We start from the raw sequence: 20,670 nt of genomic DNA, 5'->3' as shown, positions 1-20,670 counted from the left end.
TCATTCTATTGTCAGGGGGCAAAAGCATTTCTACATAGCTATGATTTGAGCGAAGCTGTGCAAAATCTGCTTTACTGAAAACACACAGAAACCTCTGATAGGGATCTAGACTTCTGTAAAGCTGCTTTGTGGCAATGTCTAATATTAACAGTGCTAAATAAATAAAATTCAACTAATGTAGTTCAACTTTTTGCCTTATATACATATATATATGTATGTCTTTGTCCTGCAGCTACTGTACATTAGCGTTATCTGTATTTCTCTTCTGTGAATGCATACACTCTGCTCAAGCATGCAAACTTTCAAATCACATCAGAAGTGCAAGCTGTTTTAACATGTGCAATATAGTATTTTAGAGTTATGCAGGGCTTCTCTCTTTCTTTATCTCTCGCTCAGTGTGGGAGTAGCTCATGTGTCATGCCGGCTTTTAATGGCTCTGCAGTGGGGAATCCACAGGATTAAATCCAAACATGAACAAAAGGAGTCTAAGATGCACCCTGTAATCCCTAAATGGAGTGTGTGTGTATATATGCTTGCGTGTATATATACTTAGATGCAATCTGGGTAGTTTAGGACCGTGGTGGATTATTACGTGCATGAAAAGCAAATAAAAAGTTTCTGCCTGATTGCAAACCCCTATTCCTCCTTCTTGCTTACTGACTAAGATGAACTTCACTCAGAATTCAGTATGTAAAAATAAACTTCTGTTCTCACTCCTTTTTTTAACCTTCTTTAAAAGGTACCTTCTACCACATATATCCATCTCTGTTTTTTCCACTAAGGAGAGAAAAAAAAAAAATCACTAACCAATCTTGATATGTGCGTAGAAAATCAGGTTTCACAAGGCTTAAGAAAGAGAGGCGCCGAATAGCTTTATCACTTTTCTCAAGCTCCACGCTTTTCAGCCTGATTTGTGCCAGCATAAAATTTAAAATGAAATCGCCAACAAATACACAAATAGCGTCATGCTGCTTGGGAACCACCAGCACACACACATACTCTCTCTCACATTCCAGCTCTCACTTGAAAACAAGGGAGTATAAATAAGCTTCTCCTTAACCACACACAGGTGTAAACACTCGTTACCCACTCATTACCTGTCACCCTTGCTCTCATTCACAGCCTGCACTTGACCACGCCCCTGCTGCAACACCAATATGAAGCCAGGGCTATATAGGAAAAAAAAAAAGTGCAAAAGTGAGCCTGGTGATGTAACTGTTGAAAACCATGACAGATTATGCTGTTATAGGAAAATAATCAAACCCAAAGTATATTTGTCTTATAAAAGCACGTCCCAACATGTTTTAGTCCTTTATACTACAATAATTCGCCAATGATTACAATTTTTTTTATTAATTAAAGAATACTTTTTATCCATTTACTGTAGTGGAACATCCAGGAAACAAGTTAGCTCCCTCATCAGCCTATTTCTCTTCTCTCTCTTGTTAGAAGACAAACAATGCAGATTGTAATGTTAACAAGAACCCGTAAAAAGTCCTCCATGCTGAATACCAAAAACTTAGTTAATGCTTCACCTCTGACTGATACACAGCATTGACACTGGAGACTCCTTCCAAACATATTTATGTCACTATAAAAAAATAGCATATTAGAACAAGCACATTAATACACATAAACTTGTGTTTTGAAATATAGCCAGAATTATTGACAGAGCTGCTGCTATAATATATACAATAAACACCTTCTGACAAATCTGCTTTGAAACTTCAACATAGCAGAGAATACCTTGCATACGTACGTCAGTACACAGGTTGAAGAATGGACAGATGAATGTAAGTGGCTAGATGGATGAATAGATGTTTTTTTTAAACACGTCCCCATTCTCGAGCAACAGTGTTCTCCGCCATTTTCCTTTTCTTCTTCTGAGAACTGTCAGATGCACAGCTACATAAACATATAGAAAGCTGCTTAATCATGCGATCACGTTCACACGTGTTCACGCATGATTCTACATTCTTTCAGAGATAAACCCACACTGGATTTATTTGTCTTGCACCATGTTCTCTGTAAATTCTGCTTCTTCAAGAACATCTGGAAAGAGATTTCCACTGGGCGTGTGTGATTACTTCACCATGTCAAGCCTACGTTACACTGATTTTAAATTAAAGCTGAAAATAAATACCTTTAGCATGATATAGGCCATGACCTACAAAGCTGAGATATTTAACAGTGTTTCTGCTTTGAAAATATAAAAATCTTACTGCTGGCTTTCTCCCAGATGACTGGGGTACATGTTCCCTTTGTTGCAGGAAGTGGGCAGGTGTGATCTAAGAAATCAGGAAATGGACTAACCTGCCCTCAGGCTAAAACTCACGGTCGTATGAAATGCACATTCAGTACACTCTGCCTTGATTTTAAACTTAAGCAACCCAATCCTGCCTCGACAGCTCCAGCACATTCCAGAGTGCGATTGAAAAGTAGCTCTCCGGATGTCTTCTTGGTAGGAACTGTAGGAGCCATTTATCTTTGGCCATTCAAACGTGAACTAGAGATTTTGGGCCAGTTTGGGCCAGTTTCCCACAGGGTCACATTGTGAACATTGTGTTTGGAGTATACAATACCAATGGCAAATTAGGACTACGTATATGCTTAAAAACTCCAGCATTTTACCCTCTGTTAACACCGTACAGTTTAACATGAAGTAACATTCTAGTTTATATATATATATATAAAACAAGCTAGCTACTTGTAAAACTGTATACAAACTTCGTAGCTTTAGCTAGTTTGTTCTCAAGTTAACTTATTACCTTGATAACTTATAATTCAGCTACCAAATCTCTACTTTGCTATGTTGATAATTAAAGGTAAGAAGTTTAGGAATTTATAATAAGCTAGCTACTTATAAACCTGCATATCAACGTTTTAGATATAGCTAGCTTGTTAATAATTTAACATCTTAAATTGATAACTTATATTTCAGGTACAAAATTTCTACTTTGCTATGTTGAAGATTAAAGGTAAGAAGTTTAGGTATTTGTAACAAGCTAGCTACTTGTAAAACTGTACATAAACTTCGTAGCTTTAGCTAGTTTGTTCTCAAGTTAACTTATTACCTTGATAACTTATAATTCAGCTACCAAATCTCTACTTTGCTATGTTGATAATTAAAGGTAAGAAGTTTAGGAATTTATAATAAGCTAGCTACTTATAAACCTGCATATCAACGTTTTAGATATAGCTAGCTTGTTAATAATTTAACATCTTAAATTGATAACTTATATTTCAGGTACAAAATTTCTACTTTGCTATGTTGAAGATTAAAGGTAAGAAGTTTAGGTATTTGTAACAAGCTAGCTACTTGTAAAACTGTACATAAACTTCGTAGCTTTAGCTAGTTTGTTCTCAAGTTAACTTATTACCTCGATAACTTATAATTCAGCTACCAAATCTCTACTTTGCTATGTTGATAATTAAAGGTAAGAAGTTTAGGAATTTATAATAAGCTAGCTACTTATAAACCTGCATATCAACGTTTTAGATATAGCTAGCTTGTTAATAATTTAACATCTTAGCTTGCTAACTTAGATTTCAGCTATTAAATCGCTACTTTGCTGTGTTGCAGATTAAAACTACTTATTGCATTAAGTATCAGGAAACTTACATTTGGTGTTTAGATGAAAGAATGTACTTTTTAAGGTACTGTTCCGCTAATTAAATTCAAACTCAGTGAAGAATTTGAAGCTGCACTTCAAGTATTTAATGCACTTTTAGTGAGTAAGGAACTTGTGTACTTTTACCACCTCTGCACTGCGGCACAGCCGCTAGCTGTTATCTACTTATCCTTGGAGTAGCTTTCTTAACACGGCCTTCATTTCTCCTGCTTGTCTGAAAACCAGCCATGCAAAGAAAGAACGTCGTCTTGAAATGTGAGTATGAGAAACAAATTCTGTCTTTTGTCCAGTTCTGAGGTCAGAAACTGATCCCGGCAGCCCGATCAGTTCTGACTTATTTACACTGTCTGCTGCAATAAAGGAGCTTTGAGAGGAGATCAGCGACAGAATTAAGTTACTCTACTGTAGAACTCAACACAAAGTCAGTGCAATAGATCTCTCTCTGTAAAAACTATCCTTGAGAAAAACACACATCCATGCATTCTTGTTATCTTTTAGATAGATTTCACTGAACCATGTATTACAGCTAAGCTTGTTTCCTCATTCAATCCACTTTTTCCTTTGTTATATTGCAGCCTTATTCTGAAAATATTGTTTTCTCTCTGAGTAATCTACTGAAAGGAGTGTCATGGAACAATTTATGCATCTTTGTTTATGTTATTTGTTGCCATGTGCTGATAGCAATGAACTACTCATGCCGAGTTTTATGAGGAGACGTTATGCCATTTAAACAGTAGCTTAAATAGAGTGTCAGCGTGGCCGACCTGGGCGTGTAGTGCAGTATCAGTGAGCATGGGCATTAAAAATGTGTACAAGGTGCACTGAATTACAAAGTGTAGACCTTGGGGCATGCCCATGTCTCAGTGCTCAGTGCTCGCAGAAATGAAGTGCTCTCATTTGCGACAGTTTCTCCACACTCACAGTTCATGGAACTTTCCTGTCATTTTTAATTACCACTCTCTGCGTGCTCAGGTCAGCTCCCTTTGAGCTCTCTGTTTAAAAGAAATAAGATGTTTTATCAGGTTAGAATCATAGAATTTATCCCTCCTATGTCACCGCTTGCTCAGTTTGATTGGGTAGCTTTATTAAGAGTCACTGCACTTCTAAGCTTCCTTTTAAAAAATGATGGAAGCCACAGCGTTCTTCAAGGGCACCAGAACTGCAGAAATGTTAGTAACATTCCCCAAGACAAAGTTTCTAGAAATGTCTCAAGGGCAATCAATGAAAACAAGAAGAACTCAAATTGAAGTGTCATAGAAATGTGATATTTCATTTTTAATAAATGTACACAACTTTGTAAAAGACTGTTTAAGCCTTTTTCATTTAGTGGAGTAATGAACAAAAAAGAGAAACACACCAGAATTTCACCCTTTTTAAAAGCAAGGCTGTATTGTTACAGAGTGAGGAAAAAGTGAAAGGGTGTAAATACTTTCTAAATGCGCTGTATATTCAAGTTTTCCTATCATAACAGGGTCAGCTGGTACACACGCTGCTGCAGATCCTCAAAGCCAATGCCAACTGTGGAAACGGCCCTTCACACACATCCCAAACACACTGGCTCTATTGTGGCTTCGAAAGCACACTCCATCCCGAAAAGTGTGCTAGGGGACACTCCAACAAACATGTTTCTGCACAGCAGTGTGTGGGAAAGCATGCTAAATCGCTTGCACTTTTATGGCTGAAGAAAGGATATTACTTTACACACCGCACTGACATTATGGAACTCGACCACGAACCGACGTCAAGCCGCTCCAATGTTTTGGGGTTCAGGCTTCTACCCACATGCTAACACATGTCCGGTTTGTTGTGTTTTTTTACGCTGTGACCATACGCAGCTGGTGGTGATGTAATGATTAGCATTTGGTGTGTAAGCCTGTTACCAGTGCTAATTTAATTACACAGACTGATTACATGGATCTTTGTATTGGGAAGCACTACATCCTGGTTTAATTCTCTCTCTCTCTCTCTCTCTCTCTCTCTCTGTGTGTATATGTGTGTGTGTACAGAGTTCCAATCTTTGCCTTCACAGATTATAGGCTTCACTGTCTCACATCAATCACACACACAGGTGTGCTAAGTCGAACTCCATGACTCTAACATGCAGGAATTCTGCACTCTCTTTCTTGTTTTTTATTGTTTTTTCCCGCCTTTTCTTTTTAATTTCCCTTCTTTGACAGTTACAACATTTTCCAGACCTTAAGGCATGTTTTTTTTGCCCTCTGTGACTTGTACATAATGATATGAAATGTACTGTCTATGATAGATGTTTTTTTTTTTTTGCATTAGCCTACTATTAGAGTATTTACGGTAGGCATGATACTTCAGCAATTACGGTAGTTTGTCCACTTGTAAAAGCTTGTAAAACATTAATACCTGACTGCAGCACCACAGGCCAGTGACGTGAAATCCCAGGATGGGCAGAAGAAGCTCTCTACTTGGCTGTGTGAAGTGTCTGCTTGAGTAAATAAAAGCATAGTATCACATAACTAAAGTAGCTTTAGCTAGCTAAAGCTAAACCTGCAACCTGTGATTAGCCAATTTTATGCAGTATTAAACAGAATTATGTACCATGAAATATCACACGATTTATTTTCACAGACAAACTTTCACATGATGTTAGCTACTAAGGCAACACTTTAGTGCGGTAGCTATTGTAGTTGAAACAGTAACTTCTGCATATCCGTTCCCCAACATATGCATTATGTAAATAATTGCACCATTTATAAAAGATATGTATATTATCACAAAAACAAACTTTTGCAAAAGTTAATGTTAAAACACTGATTACAACTAAATGGTTTCTTCAATCTTACCTTGTTTAAACAAAGACTTTCCTGCATTTTTCTCAGGACCTCAGGCTTCTTATCCAAGCGGAGGCAGTCTGCAGGGGTTTGCTAGGTAATTAGCATTATCAGATCAGCGTTGATAATACAAACAAAAACTTCCTAGGAACCTTAATAAAAAGTTTCAGCACTAAATATTGATATTTGTTCTACCATGCCATTGAATTCTCAATTTTGATTGGTCAGAAGGTGTTGACTCATTTTCTGTAATAGTACACCATAAGGCTAATCACTGGTTCACACTAAAGCACTCGTTGTTTCTGTAGTAACAAATAATTAAAAGGAACTTGTATTGTGGAAACTTTTTAAACACATTTAGTACAATAAGTATGTACTTATTGATGATGAAGCTTTCCATAAGGAGATGTTTATTTGCCATTTATGAAAGGAGTCTCCAGTGTCAGTGCTTTGTAACAGTCAGAAGAAAGGTCTTCAGGACAGAGTTCAACATAGTCTAGTATGGCAAGCTGCGTTCTTTTGTCTTATTAACTGAAAGATACAATAAAAGACAGGCTGGTGAGGAAACGACTGTTTATAGCTGCTATTACGTAAGTGATAGCAGGCACTAACTTGTTTCGCAGATGTTCCACAACATTAAATTAAACTATAAACGGATTTTTAAAAAAGTATGATGTGTTGTTATTTAATAAGTAAAATATTGTTAGCACTGGCAATTTTGTGCAAGAGGAAGAAATCACTGTGAGATGTAGGAAAACAATCACATTAGTGGTAATGGTAACTCCGCTTTGCATCTGCTTTGCATCACACCACCTCAACGGTGATTATTTTCCTGAAACAGCACACCCTGAAGTGATTCGTTCCTTACATAATGACTTCCCGATGAGGACTGACTTACAGAGAGATATTTTCAAGGCCTGACAGAGGGACACTAAGATCAGCACTGAATTACAGCAATATCATTTAAAGGCAAATATTTTATAGTAATATCACTGAACCTAGCTATAAAAAAAACATCAATGCACTTATAAATAGTTTATTAAAGGCTATTGAAGGCTGTTTTTCTACTGTACATACAGCATATGAATCTCAATAGAAAATGGGGCTACAAAAATAAGAGTGTATACTGAAAAAAGTGTTTGCTGGAAGAAAGGAATCTTGCTATAGAAGTGAATAGTTGTGTCTGTCCATTACATGGTAGATCCAAGATCCAAGCCGGGACCGTCCGTTATGAGCATTCAGACTCCATGCTGAAGCCGAGGAAAATTTGCAGTCTTTATAGTTTTGACAAAAAAAAAAATCCATCCATGAGGCAAATTTGCTTCCTTTGTGTGTTTTTGTCTCACTTTTTTTTAATCAAAAAGTTCAAGAGACATCCAGTCCAAAAGTCTGAAAGCTCAACAACGGTCCGTTTAGCTTAATCCAGGCCAGGTGAGTGGATTGCGGTGATTGTTTGCTTGGGGCTGCCTTTTTGCTGGATGTCAGATGGAACCAAAGATTTTGATTGGACAAGATGGCTGGCCCTTCTTTATCACCACACACTCTCCAAGTTGATCCAGTCAGATTCACCGTACATCTGTGAAGTCAAACAGAAACACACAGAGTCGTATATTACTGTGTTTGTCTTTGATCTAGACTTTAATGTTAACCTCAGTAGTGAAATGAAATTGTTTAGCGTTTTAGTTTTTCATGGGGGCATGGCGAATGATTGCCCCACTCAAACACACATGTAAATTAAGCATTAATTAATGATGCTGGAACATTCATTTTCACACTTGAGATTTTTTTTTGAGACCAAAGAAAACCCTGCTTGCTCTCCACATTTGGTGGAGAGTGAAATCTGTTTACGAGACTGTGAAAGGTCCTGGGTTTTCGCGGCGAAAACGTTGTTACGGCATTTAAAACAAATAAAACAAAAAATCGTGGATTTGTTTGTAAATTTGTAGCTTTGTGGTGTGATCACTTGCACTGAGAACATCACAAAATGCTGTTTTTGCACAAAGAATTCTTTTATGTGAAAGCAAACCTGAGCTTATGAGCCCCACCCCCAAACGAACCCAGAATCGGTCTTAGGTGTGGACTCAAGTGTGAAAACGCCATGATTCTTCCTCCTCGCACTCAGTATTTATTAGTTTACCAGTGTCATTAGTGATCACAGATTAGAAATTCTCTCATTAAACCACCTCATTCATTGATCTTTATATTACGAGTTACGGATGAAACCCATCAGCATGGCAGAACATTCCCTCCACCTGAGTGGCTGATCAGGACGCTGATTGGTTGATTGGTAAATCGATTGAGCTGCCCGGCTGCTCAACTCCTACCTGCCAACTCAGTCCAGCGGCAATGTTAGACTAAGAACCGACTGTGTACATTTTTTCTGTTTTTTTTTCCGACTTTTCCTGTATCCTTTTCCTCTTTTTAGCTCTCGCCCTAGAGTGGCCTGCGAATGGAGGGATGGTGGGAAATGGGGAAGAGAAGGAAAGACAGACTGGAGTATATTCAAAGTCTTAACGAGGGTGCAGAAGTGGCAGACCAACAATACAGAATGACTTGATGTTTTGCGTAACTTGAGGAACCAAACAAGCTTAAAGGGGTGAAGCAAATGGTGCGCATGGGTGTGTTTGTGTACCTGTGTGTAAGCGGGACTCTGTGTGGTGTTTGGACACGCACACGCACTCCAGATGATCCTCCAGCTGCACCTGCACCTCCCGCAGCTTCGGTTTGCGACGCACATACTCGATCTTAGCCACCTGAGACGGAGGGAGAGAGAGAGAGAGAGAGAGAGAGAGAGAGAGAGAGAAAGAGAAAGAGAATGTAAGTATCAAAGCTATGTGAAGAGTTTATACACACACACACACACACACACACACACACACACACCTATTTATCTGTGGGGTTGGAGAGAGGTAAGTCCAGGTGAGAAAAGCACATGGTGTGCAGCATGATCTATCTCGAGTGAGTTTTCTCTCTATAAACACACACACACACACACACACACACACACACACACACACACACACATACACACCATATACTGAAGCACTCCTGAACTGCTTGCGCCAACCCCCTGAAGGCCTGATTATACAGAACTCCATTCATGTCTCAACACACACACACACACATAACTGGAGAACAGCTCTGGAAAACACAGAAAGAGACAGACAGGCCCCGCGGTTCAAGCGAGGTTAACGCTATTGAACGCTCCCGAGGGGAAGTTTTGGCCTGAAACCCAGTAAGTTCAGCAGCCATGAAATCCTCGCGTTCCTCCCTTCCTCTGCCAGACATATAAAGCCTTTTCCACTTGAGTTTAAAAGCGTTTGTACAGTAGTACAAGCCGAGGAACAAGCGTCAACACGTCGACAGCCAAGAGAAGCACTCCTGTCAGGACTGTAAGCAAACTCAGGCTTCGAGTGCTTGTTGAAAGCAGTGTAATCAATTACAATAAATGTAAACATACTAATTCGGTTGCTATTAAAAAAGGCTTAGCTCTAACACTGCAGTCAAACTCAAGCCCTGAGTGGCTGTCGAAAGCAATGCAACTATCATTACTGTTACCATGTGAATATATTGTGAGACTGTGCAAAGCAGAATGACCATCACTGGTGACTAATATAAACTAGCAAATTCTGTCTCTATTAAAGGACAACTAGCATCTGTATTATAACTAAAGTAAAACTATAACCCAACTAATTTTATTCAGGTTACAGTACTGACACTAGTTCTCCTTTTACCTTAAGCAACTTTAATTAGATTTTTTAGATTGGAACTAGCATCAGTACTGTAGTTAAGCTACTTCTGTCTCTTTATAGAACTAGCATCAAAATTGTAACCAAACTATTTAAGCTGCTGTCTGCTCTGGTTACAGTAATGACTCTACGTCTGCTTTTAACTTAAGCAACTTTAATTTGGTTACAAATCTGATGCTGGTTCCAATTAAGAGAAACTGAATGTACTGGGTTGCAATACTAATGCTACTTCTCCTTTGAACAGAGACACAATTAGCCAGGATGTACTGATGCTAGTTGTGTACTCTTCAATCTGCCTTTACTTCACAGACAGACAGTGACACTATTGCGACCAAACTAATATCCAAGAAATAACTGAAATTCCTGCAATGTTGCTCATACAACCTTACAAGTTTGCCATAAAACAGCATTAGTTCCTACAACCAAAAATGTTGCAGTACGAATGTTTACAAATAATTACTGTGTAAAAAAGGTTCTCGGAACAACCCAAAAACTTTACAGATTGAATATTCTTGGAAGAAAATGTCAGAACCGTAACGTTCTGCTAAACTAAAATTAACATTAGTTGGCTAACAAGCAACAATCCTGTAACCAAGCTACCTCTACCTCTATTGAAAAGAGAGTTAGCACTATTACTACAACCAAACAAATTCCATCTCTAGTAAAATAAGGACTAGCATCAGTACTGTAGCCAAGCTACTTCTGTCTCTTTGTAGAAACTAGCATCAATATTGTAACCATGCTATTTAAGTGACTATTAAAAGAACTAGCACGAGTAACCAAAATTATTCTGCCTACACTCAAAGTAGAATTATCAACAATAATGTATCCCAGCTAGTTCTGTCCATGTTAAAAGGAGAACTATTGACAATACAGTATCAGTATCCAATGCTATTTATGTCCATGTTAAAAAGAGAACTAGCATCAGTATGGCATCCAAGCTAACTCTGTCAGTGTTGAAAGAATAACTAGCAATACTACTGTGTCAAAGTAAATTCTGCCAATGTTGAAAGGAGAATTAGCAGAAGTACTGTATCCAAGCTAACTCTGTCAGTGTTAAAAGGAGAACTAGCAACATTATTTAGCCCAAGCTAATTCTGCCTTTGTTAAATGAAGAAATACAGTATCGAAGCTAATTCTGTCAGTGTTAATAAAAGAACTAGAATCAGGTCTGTGTACCACCAATCTGTCAGTGCTGAAAAGAGAACTACCAATACTACTGTGTCAAAGTAAACTCTGTCAGTGTTACAAGAAGAATTAGCATCAGTAGTGTATCCAAGCTAACTCTGTCAATGTTGAAAGGAGAATTAGCAACAGTACTGTATCCAAGCTAACTCTGTCAGTGTTAAAAGGAGAACTAGCAACATTATTTAGCCCAAGCTAATTCTGCCTTTGTTAAATGGAGAAGTACAGTATCCAAGCTACTTCTGTCCAAGTTAAAAAGAGAACTAGCATGAGTACTTTATTTCAGGATCTGTTAAAAGGAGAATAAGCATCAGAAGTGTATCCAAGCTAATTCTTCCAGAGTTAAATCTGTACTGTATCCAAGCTACCTCTGTCAGTGTTTGAAGTAGAACTAGCAGAAATACGGCAACTGTTTCCTATGATTTATGTAGCCAATGTAAAGGCTTTTTAACAGTCCAAAACAGAACAAAGGTATAAAACCATTCTACACTGCTGGAGTTTGGATTATAACAATAGCCAGTGTAAAGCATAGAGAAAGAGAAAGTGAGTGTATGTTGTAAGAAGATGATAGCTATCTCTCTCTTTTGTCCATCGCTCGTGTAATAGCGTGTCAGGTTCTTCCTTTATCTGCTAACACAGTTTAGCTGGCCTCACCTTCACCAGAAAACGAGCTCTCGGATAAGACACAGAGCAGTGGGTGTATGCGCGTTTCTTTATGCGCTGGTAAACTGAGCACTGTGCAGCTGTTTGTGTCTGAATAGCGCTTGGAGAACGAGAGCAAAGGAAAGAAGAGAAGAGAAATAATGAGGAGGGAAGATAATAAAGTATGCTGTTATCTGTTCTCTACAAGTATATAGTGGGCGTGTGCACACAGGAGAGTGCTCACCTTTGTACCTCCAGTGTAGTTTGGTGTGTGTGTGTGTGTGTGTGTGTGTGTATGCAAGGTAGTGCTTTGGTTAGATGTGTGTGTGTGTGTGTGTGTGTGTGTGTGTGTGTGAGAGAGAGAGAGTTTGTGTGTGTGTGTTGTTCCTTACCTTGACATTCCGGTGTTGTTTTTTGGTAGCATGGCAGCGCATGGCGCCGGTGTTGCAGCAGCCCGAGCACCGCGTCACCTCTACGCATGGTGGCCAGATGAGGAAATTCGCCGCTGTAGGGTCCACCTGAGAGCGCGGGATCTCGTACACCTCCGTCCGAGTCTTGCACACGGCTGGGACTGCTTCCTCTACACACACACACACGCAGATGAGCAAACTGATACGCAAACTGTCCATATACATGCCTACACTAACATATGGGAGGCTGGGGCTCTCAAAGTGCGCTCTGTGAAGAATATCCAGAGGGGTCCACAGTTTAGTTACAGTGGTGGAAATCACAACCCACTGTTATCAAAGTTATTATATTTATTATTGAGTTATTAGCCTGTTCAACCACTCACGTGCATCAAACCCTAATACATCACGCATAAGTAGGCTTATAAACAATGTCATTTCGATTCTAATTAAATTTGAATACAATGTGTCAGAGGAAAGATCAGGAAAAACAAACTCAACTGTTCCAATAAAGCCAAAAGAATATTTTACACATTTAAATAATGAGCGTAATATTTGAATATTTGGATTAGAAAAATAAATCGGAAGTGAGGGGGTCTGTGATTTGTGAAAAGAAGGTGTGTGTGAAATGACATTCCACACATACACTAATATCATAGTATTTACGAGAGACAGACAACACACATGACTCATACCGCTACACAAACACACAGCTGAATCAACACACTCCGCACACCTACTCTAATCTAACAGATTCGGTGCTTATCTAAGGAGGTTATTCAGTTCAGACTCTGACAGGCTGCAGCATGATCACTGACACGTATGGAATCTCTACCTATTAGGCTCCATGTGTGTGTGAGTGAGTGTGTCTTACCAATGCTCCTCTTGTGTCTTGGGCGTGTGTGTGAGCTCTTGAGGTTGCCGTTGTGGTCGAGATGTTCTTTGCTGTAGCGCCATTTAGTCTCCTGAACCACCTCATTCTCTGCACCAATCAGAACAACAGAACGCAATCAGTGTCCCTGTAAATCGACCAATCAGGACCCGGTTTCCCAAAAGCATTGTGACAAAAAAAATGTACGATTTGAACACTCAGTAAACGTTTTTTTGTAGATTCTGTTTAGTCGCTAATTAGAGCACCTTTATAGCCTTTATCAGGTACACCACTTGTCATTACAGCCACGCCCACATCATGTAGACTCTGGCTTAAGGCCATGATCAGACAGCACATTTAAATCAGATACGAGTTTATGTTTTTGTAACCTGAGGACATATGATTAGTGCACTTTGACGAGCTTCTAGCTTTTTATTGTCGACCAAAAACCACATGAATAAGCTCGCAGTCATAAAAGATCATATTACGCATGTCTAGACTTGACAACAATTAGATATGTATCAGACACATGAAAACAGGCCTGGGCAACAGCTGGCACGCGGTTACGTAGGCTTATAGAACATGGTACTGTGGAAGATTAATAAATTTAATACTTTAAATCAAAACCAATTAAACTTTCATTTGAAAGGTATGGAGTAATTCATATTTAATATTCTCTCATCGCTACCCTGACATAGACAGTTTATGCTAACTGTATGCTATTTTAGAAGGGAACGCCTGACTTCACGACGCTTGTTATCGCACAACAGAGACTTCGGTATTTAGAAGAGTGCAAAAGTCACAGCTGTAAAGTTATAAACCTATAAACTGTTTATAGTTTAATTCCCCTTAATTTGCTTATGAGTATTTGATTTGAAACTGCTGAGGTCTACTTTATCTCTGAACCTGCTTGTTACGATGTTTTTCTCTTTCATGTGGTTGTTCATATGCTAATTCTTTAAGGAATTAAAAAAATAAATAGAAGTTCTTCGTATTAAAAAAAACGGTTGGTTCGGTTGGATCTACGTTGTTAAATTGGATAAATATAAACCCTAATGAATCTTTTGTGAGACATGAACAATTTTTGGTCTTTTATGTATGTCACTGTTATATTAAGTTACAAGTTACATGTTAATATAAGAATTATATATGTCAGGTATAAAACATGACACGGTGTGCTGTTACTATAGAAACTGTAATGGATTACAACAACTTCTGACCAATTAGAATAGAGAATTTAACAGTGCTGCAGTATAAATCATTATATTATTGAATAACCATCACACATTTTTGTCAAATAAGAATTCTGTAAAAAAAAAAAAAAAAAAAAAAAAAAATAGATTATCATTCATAACTAATACAATAAAAAATGTATTTTTGAATGAAATGTCCTTTTTTACTGAAAGTAGTCAGGACAATAATGCATGGCATTAAGGCCACAATACTTGATTAAGTCATTAAGAGATGAAAGTGATTAAATCTGTGTGTTAGGAGCATTTTTAATAATAATACTAATAATACTAATAATAGTAATAATAATGAAATTTAAATACTTTATAGCAGAGAGTATTTTAGGCTACCATACACTACAAGTCATTGTGTGTCATTTAAATATTTGGGGCTTGTTTGGAGTATTTGTTGAGCTTGACTGAAGAGATTATGAATGTTTGAGGAGCTTATGTAGCACCCTGGTGCTCACAGACATCAAGTAAGAGTTAGAATTAAACTAGAAATGTGTCACTGAAAGGTGTCAGTTCTTATAGCCACTGAGACAGCCAGACTAAAATACGATGGTCGTCTATTTCCAGAGACGAGCAGATGCCGTGAATGGAGCTCAATGGAATTCCAGTGCCACCACGGTGGCGACTTTGACTGACTGGGTCCAAATGGAGTTTAACATCACCCTCTGTGTGGAGATTCTTCACTGGAAACTTTATCTGCCTTACTTCATGCGTGTAAAAGGAGCCCAGAAGAGCAAGTCTGGTAAATAAGCACCATCACACATCCAACCGGCAGGTCCACTCCGGAGCGGGGGGTTGGACGCCCCTGTTGTCGCCTCCCGGGAACCGCCCCAGCATGGTAAGGGGAGGGTAGCTTCGATTCAGTACTCTGAGCTGTACCCTGCACACTAGCTGAGCCTTTCACACACTCATTAGCAGACTCCAGAAACACACTCCCTGAGGCAATCTCACAGACACACACGCCCGCTAGGACTCCAACATGAATAATACATTACAGTGCTGGCATTCAGCCCTGCTAAGCTCATAAAGGCTGCATGACAACGCCATAATGGAGAGAGTCTCTTGACCTCCCTCGAGCTGCAGCAGCGCTAAACATGCAGTCGTTTGCATTTCAATTACGCATCCACAGGGGAAATCTGAGCAGAGACACCGGTCTTGATGGAGCTCCTTTGCACTTTTCTTTATCAGATGCTCCTGAAGATCTGAACTGCTTCTCTTTAGCACTAACTAAAGGTTCCTGATTGGTACAGAAACATTTTTTTGTGAAGCAGAAGGTTTTTATTGGAAGTTCTTTATCAACTGTGCAAGAAAATTGCTCAAGACATGGAACTGGTCTGATCTTCACTCTTCAAGAAGTTATGAGAGTCTAATTTCTAATTCCCCACATTTCCTAGCTTCACTGGTATCACTGAAACTATTAGGAATGTTAACTGATATCAGTGCTGCACATCACTGTTGAAGTGTCCATAGTCACTGATAATGGAAAGTCCTTGTTTCTGATTCTTTAAAGGTTCTCAAGCAAACAATACACTACCTTCTTTTGGTTTCTCCAATGTGCTATCCTGCTGTGAGTGATAGTTAATGACAACTGGGGATTTAGGCTCTGCAATTTTGGCGTGCACCATCATTATCCTTCTCCAGTAAAACCATTTACTTCTCTTCTGACAGAAACACTCTTGCAATTGCTTGTTGGATACACCAAATCTGAGCAACTGTCCTGGTAACACAAGCAACACCATCACAAAATACTATATCCCTGCTAGTACTTTTGATTTATCGTTTTACCATCAACACAAACCTGATAGGACTTCACTTCCCCAAGCTGTAGCTAAGTTCAGGAATTCTTGCCTCATCAACCATTGCCAAAGGTCAGACTGCATTTTGTGACTTTAAATCACTTCTTTGTTTTGTCCTGTCGTCACGCTTTCTTTCTCCGACACTGACTAATCTAGGACGACAACAGAGGACCGGCCAAAACAGTGACATCCGTCAAACAAGTTCACACGCAGGCAGTACTCGCGGCGCCTTGAGAGACAAGACAGAAGTGCCCGTCTCTGGGCAACAGTCCTTGAGGGGCTTGGCATCAACACAACTGCACAGTTATGTGAACTTTTGAACATGGAGCTAGATTAGGAGCAAGTCCTTCTTGAAGACTCACATTCTGCATACTGCTACACTGGCTAGTACATCCTAGAACATGGTCTATTTGCATTTGAACCCAATTAAAACAGCTACAATTCAAACGCACACTGACACTATGGGACAAATCTGGCTAGCAGACTGGATAGCTTGTTCATTAATTAGCTAATAATTTATTATTTACTTACGTTTCAGTAACAGTACAGGCCTCAGTAACAGTACAGGCCTCAGTAATAGTACAGGCCTCAATGATATTTGGGTTTATATAGATAAAAACAGATGAGCGGAAGTGTAACTTGTGTTTCCAGACATGAATGTAAATGTGGCTGTCAAGGGATAAATTTATACATTTAAAATGTATATCCTGAATTTATATATTTCTGTAAAGCTGCTTTGTGTCAACATCCATTGTTAAAAGCGCTATACAAATAAAACTGAATTGAATTGAATTGAAGGCTCAGAAAAAGCTAAGTACACAAAACACTGTGTACACATGCACAAAGGATTTAATTAAAGAATGGACGAATAACACAGAACAAAGATACACTTGTGAATAACGTAGCTTGCGAGTAACAAGAACACACAAAAATATATACATTGCAGGATTATATAACACAGGTGACTCGGGTGATATAGACAATTCAAGAAACCAAAGAACAAGAAAAGGGCGGGGAAAACAAAATCAAAGTAATAACAAAAGCACATACTAGCAAAAGCAGACTTTTGTGTACGCAGCATGGAGCATGTGTGTATTACAAAGGTATACTAACAATTTAGAATACGATAGCAACAGTAGACAGAACTCAATGCACTAGCTAAGTGCCCTAGTCAGAAACCAAGTACCCAAAATGGAGCGCAGCCAAAAATTCCCATAGCTAATGTGTGATGTCATCCCCTAGATTCCAGTATGAGGTCAGACTCTCAATATCTACTGATTTAGAACAAAGTTTGCAGTTTGCAGAAGAAACATAATGTGGAGTACCTGCAGAGTGTAACTCCAGAAGTCGCTGGAGGTCACTCATGGTGCGGATCTCACTGTTGGACAGCCTCTCAATTAGCTCTTGAGGAATCGACGCCTCCTTGAAAAGCAATGTTGTTAAATTAGCATGGAGACTCACTGACAGCACACAGACTTAGTTTCTACCATAAAGTCCAGAGTCTTTATAAATAAGCGAAATGTAAAAGTGTTTAGGCTAAAATGGGAGTCTCTGTGAATCAAATGACACATTTGTGTAAATGTGCTCAATTGCAGTACTTGAGTACCATTTTGGAGCATATGTACTTCTCTGGATTATTTATACTTTTGGAAAACTTTTACTTCATTACCAAGGAGACTTTTAGACACCGCCACATTTCAGTACTTTGCTAAGGTAATAAACTGCCTATTTTAAGCCTGAGTGAATGGCAAGTGGAAAAACCCCAAAGCACTGACTGTTACTTTTCATACTTAACCAAAACATGGGTAATTGTCTGGGTGTTTCTGGACAAAATGAAACGACTCATCAGTGCCTACCTGTGCTGCATGGAAACTAACCTGACATTAGTCATGTCTTGTAGTGAAAGAGGTACACAAACCTTTCACTTAAGGAAAAGTAGATATGCACATATTACTATTAGCTTACTAAAATAGAGTCTACACACATAGTAGGTTATCAGTACTACATAAACACTTTTAGCCTAATAAACTCTGGTCTACACGCATACTGTAGGTTATTAGTACTGCATGAATACTGTTAGCCTAACAACCTGTGGGCATGTACTACATTATTAGCAGTAGGTAAGTAGTATTTGCCTACTAAAGTATGGTCTACACACAGATAGTAGGTTACTGGTACTAGCTAAGTACTATTAGCCTACTAAAGTACAGAATACACATATTGGAAGCTGCAAACACTAGACAATTAGGGTCTACACACTTACAGTAGGTTTTTAATACTAAATAAGTACTACTAGACTGCTGAACTATGTTCTACACACATTTAGTAGATTATGAGTAGTAAATAAGTATGATTAGAATGAAGAACTATGGTTTACACACTTACAGTAGGTTATTAATACTAAATAAGTACTACTAGACTGCTGAACTATGGTCTACACACATTTAGTAGATTATGAGTACTACATAAGTACTGTTAGACTGCTGAACCTTGGTCTACACATATATATTAGATTATTAGTACTAGATAAGTATTATTATACTACTAAACTATGGTCTACACACTTACAGTTGATTATTAGTACTAGGTCAGTATTATTATACTACTAAACTATGATCTACACATATATAGTTGATTATTAGTACTAGTTAAATATTATTATACTACTAACCTATGGTCTACACATATATATTATATTATTAGTACTAGGAAGTATTATTATACTACTAACCTATGGTCTACACATATATAGTAGATTATTAGTACTTGATAATACTCTAAGCTTTCTAAACTATAGTCTGCATGCATATGTTGACTTATTGGTACTAGATAAGCCTTATTAATCATTAGCCTACTAAACTACACTCTATGGAGCCATATAGTAGGTATAGCAGGTATAGAATTGTATACAGTTATACACTCAGAGGAAAAGGGTTCTTTAAATAGTCACCAGTTCGACCTTTCTAGGAATTGTATGCATATTTATGCATAAAGGGTTCTGAGATTCATCACCTGTTCTACGTTTTGAAAGGATTATTTCATCTGTGGTAAAGTTCTACAGAAAACGAGGAACCTATGCGTGTACCTAGTCAGCACGCACGCGCGCGCGCACGTTCCAAGTTACGAGCGTCATAATCGGAACGCGCGTCATGGTAAGGTTCGCGCGCAGGTGGCGTGTGCGGTGTGGAAGCGCGTGCTCACCCCGGTTGCGGCGGCGGCGGCGGCGTGCGGCACGGAGAAGCAGCAGCAGCAGCAGCAGCAGCACGCGAGGAGGCAGCAGAGCGCGGCTCTCATCTCCGCTCTCGCGCGCTTTCACTGCTTCCCATGGAGGAACGGACCGCACACACGGTCGCTGGCGAAGACTCGAGATCCCCGAAACGCGATCGACTCGATCATCGCGTTCCAAGTGATCAGAAATAAAGAAGCCTTCTCCTTTATCTGCGCTGCATCGTGCACGCGCCGTCAACGTGATTTAAAACAACAACAACAATAAAACAACAACAATAAAATAAAAAAAAAAAAAAAAAAAAGACTGAACAGGAATCCTTTCGGTAATAAAGAGCGTCTTCCTCCCTTGATGTAATCCAAAAGTGTGTCGCAGAGGTGTGAGCGCGTGTATGCTGTTTGTTTTTGGGGGGTTTCCCGTGCAGCGCGCGCTCACCGAGCTCCGTCTGGTCGTGAATGAACTCTGAACGCTTCGTGGCTCCAAATAAAAAAAAAAAAAAAAAAAAAAAAAAAAAAAAAGTGACGGAGGCGCGCTCCCTTAACGCGCGCGCGCGCTCCCGCAGCCTCGCGCAGGGTCCACCTGTAACGTTCACGCACTTGAAGCCACCCCCTAATTAAGACTTAACCCCCCCCCCAATTAAACCCATCTTCAGTGTGAACAGAAATCTCTAGCTAAATATCTAGAACCTGTGTGAATTACTGGCATTATAATATCAGAAATAAAAGTCCCAAACTGTACTTTTCCTTATGCCTCAAGATTCAGTATGTTGTTCATTCTGAGGTGCTGAAGTGGTACCATTAAAAGTAGATCTTTTGTACCTTTAGTATGCATCTTTTACCTGGGAAAGTGCATGTGATGTTCTGTTCCTTTAATTAGCTTTTAGTTAAAGCTTTAATGTCTTTTTAAGCTCCAATTATGTACATTAAATTATTTTTAAAGGTATAAATACATACTAAATGTACCAAAGATGTACACTTGGTACATGGTACTATCCCAGCGACAAGAGCATTTCTAAGAACTGGGCTAACTTCGCTGTGAGTTTATTCGCTACACCAGGAAACATACATGCCTGCCACTTTAATAGGAACACCTGTAGATCTGCTGGTTCATCTGATCAGAT

At 38.9% G+C, this 20,670-nt stretch overlaps 1 protein-coding gene across 3 annotated transcripts; it reads right to left on the bottom strand.

Moving 5' to 3' along the window:
- Positions 1–7,453: 7,453 nt before the first annotated feature.
- LOC113547595 (platelet-derived growth factor subunit A) lies at positions 7,454–20,024 on the bottom strand. 3 transcript variants are annotated; one of them, XM_026948009.3, is made up of 7 exons: positions 19,526–20,024; positions 17,650–17,746; positions 13,291–13,398; positions 12,402–12,589; positions 9,066–9,186; positions 8,758–8,876; positions 7,454–8,009 (listed from the first exon to the last, which is right to left on the bottom strand). In XM_026948009.3, the coding sequence occupies exons 1-6, from the start codon at positions 19,616–19,618 to the stop codon at positions 8,788–8,790; spliced, it is 696 nt and encodes a 231-aa protein (XP_026803810.3). In that variant the 5' UTR covers positions 19,619–20,024; the 3' UTR covers positions 7,454–8,009; positions 8,758–8,787. The 3 variants fall into 3 exon arrangements, with proteins under 3 accessions (XP_026803810.3, XP_026803813.3, XP_026803812.3); XM_026948012.3 differs by lacking the exon at positions 19,526–20,024 and adding an exon at positions 19,410–19,464; XM_026948011.3 differs by lacking the exon at positions 8,758–8,876 and having other exon boundaries at positions 19,526–20,022.
- Between the last annotated feature and the right edge of the window lie 646 nt (positions 20,025–20,670).

This window comes from Pangasianodon hypophthalmus, chromosome 25 (genome assembly GCF_027358585.1).
Source record: "Pangasianodon hypophthalmus isolate fPanHyp1 chromosome 25, fPanHyp1.pri, whole genome shotgun sequence".
NCBI lineage: Eukaryota > Metazoa > Chordata > Actinopteri > Siluriformes > Pangasiidae > Pangasianodon > Pangasianodon hypophthalmus.
The sequence above is the reverse complement of the archived record's forward strand: the minus strand, read 5'-3'. Positions and strand labels throughout refer to the sequence as shown.

Coding starts and splice junctions, on each gene's coding strand:
- LOC113547595 (XM_026948009.3), bottom strand. CDS start 19,618: ATGAGAGCCGCGCTCTGCTGCCTCCTCGCGTGCTGCTGCTGCTGCTGC. Junction 9,187..12,401: donor AACAACACCGGAATGTCAAG/GTAAGGAACAAC, acceptor CCTCCGTCTCAG/GTGGCTAAGATCGAGTATGT. Junction 8,877..9,065: donor AGAGTCCCGCTTACACACAG/GTACACAAACAC, acceptor CTCCATTCGCAG/GCCACTCTAGGGCGAGAGCT.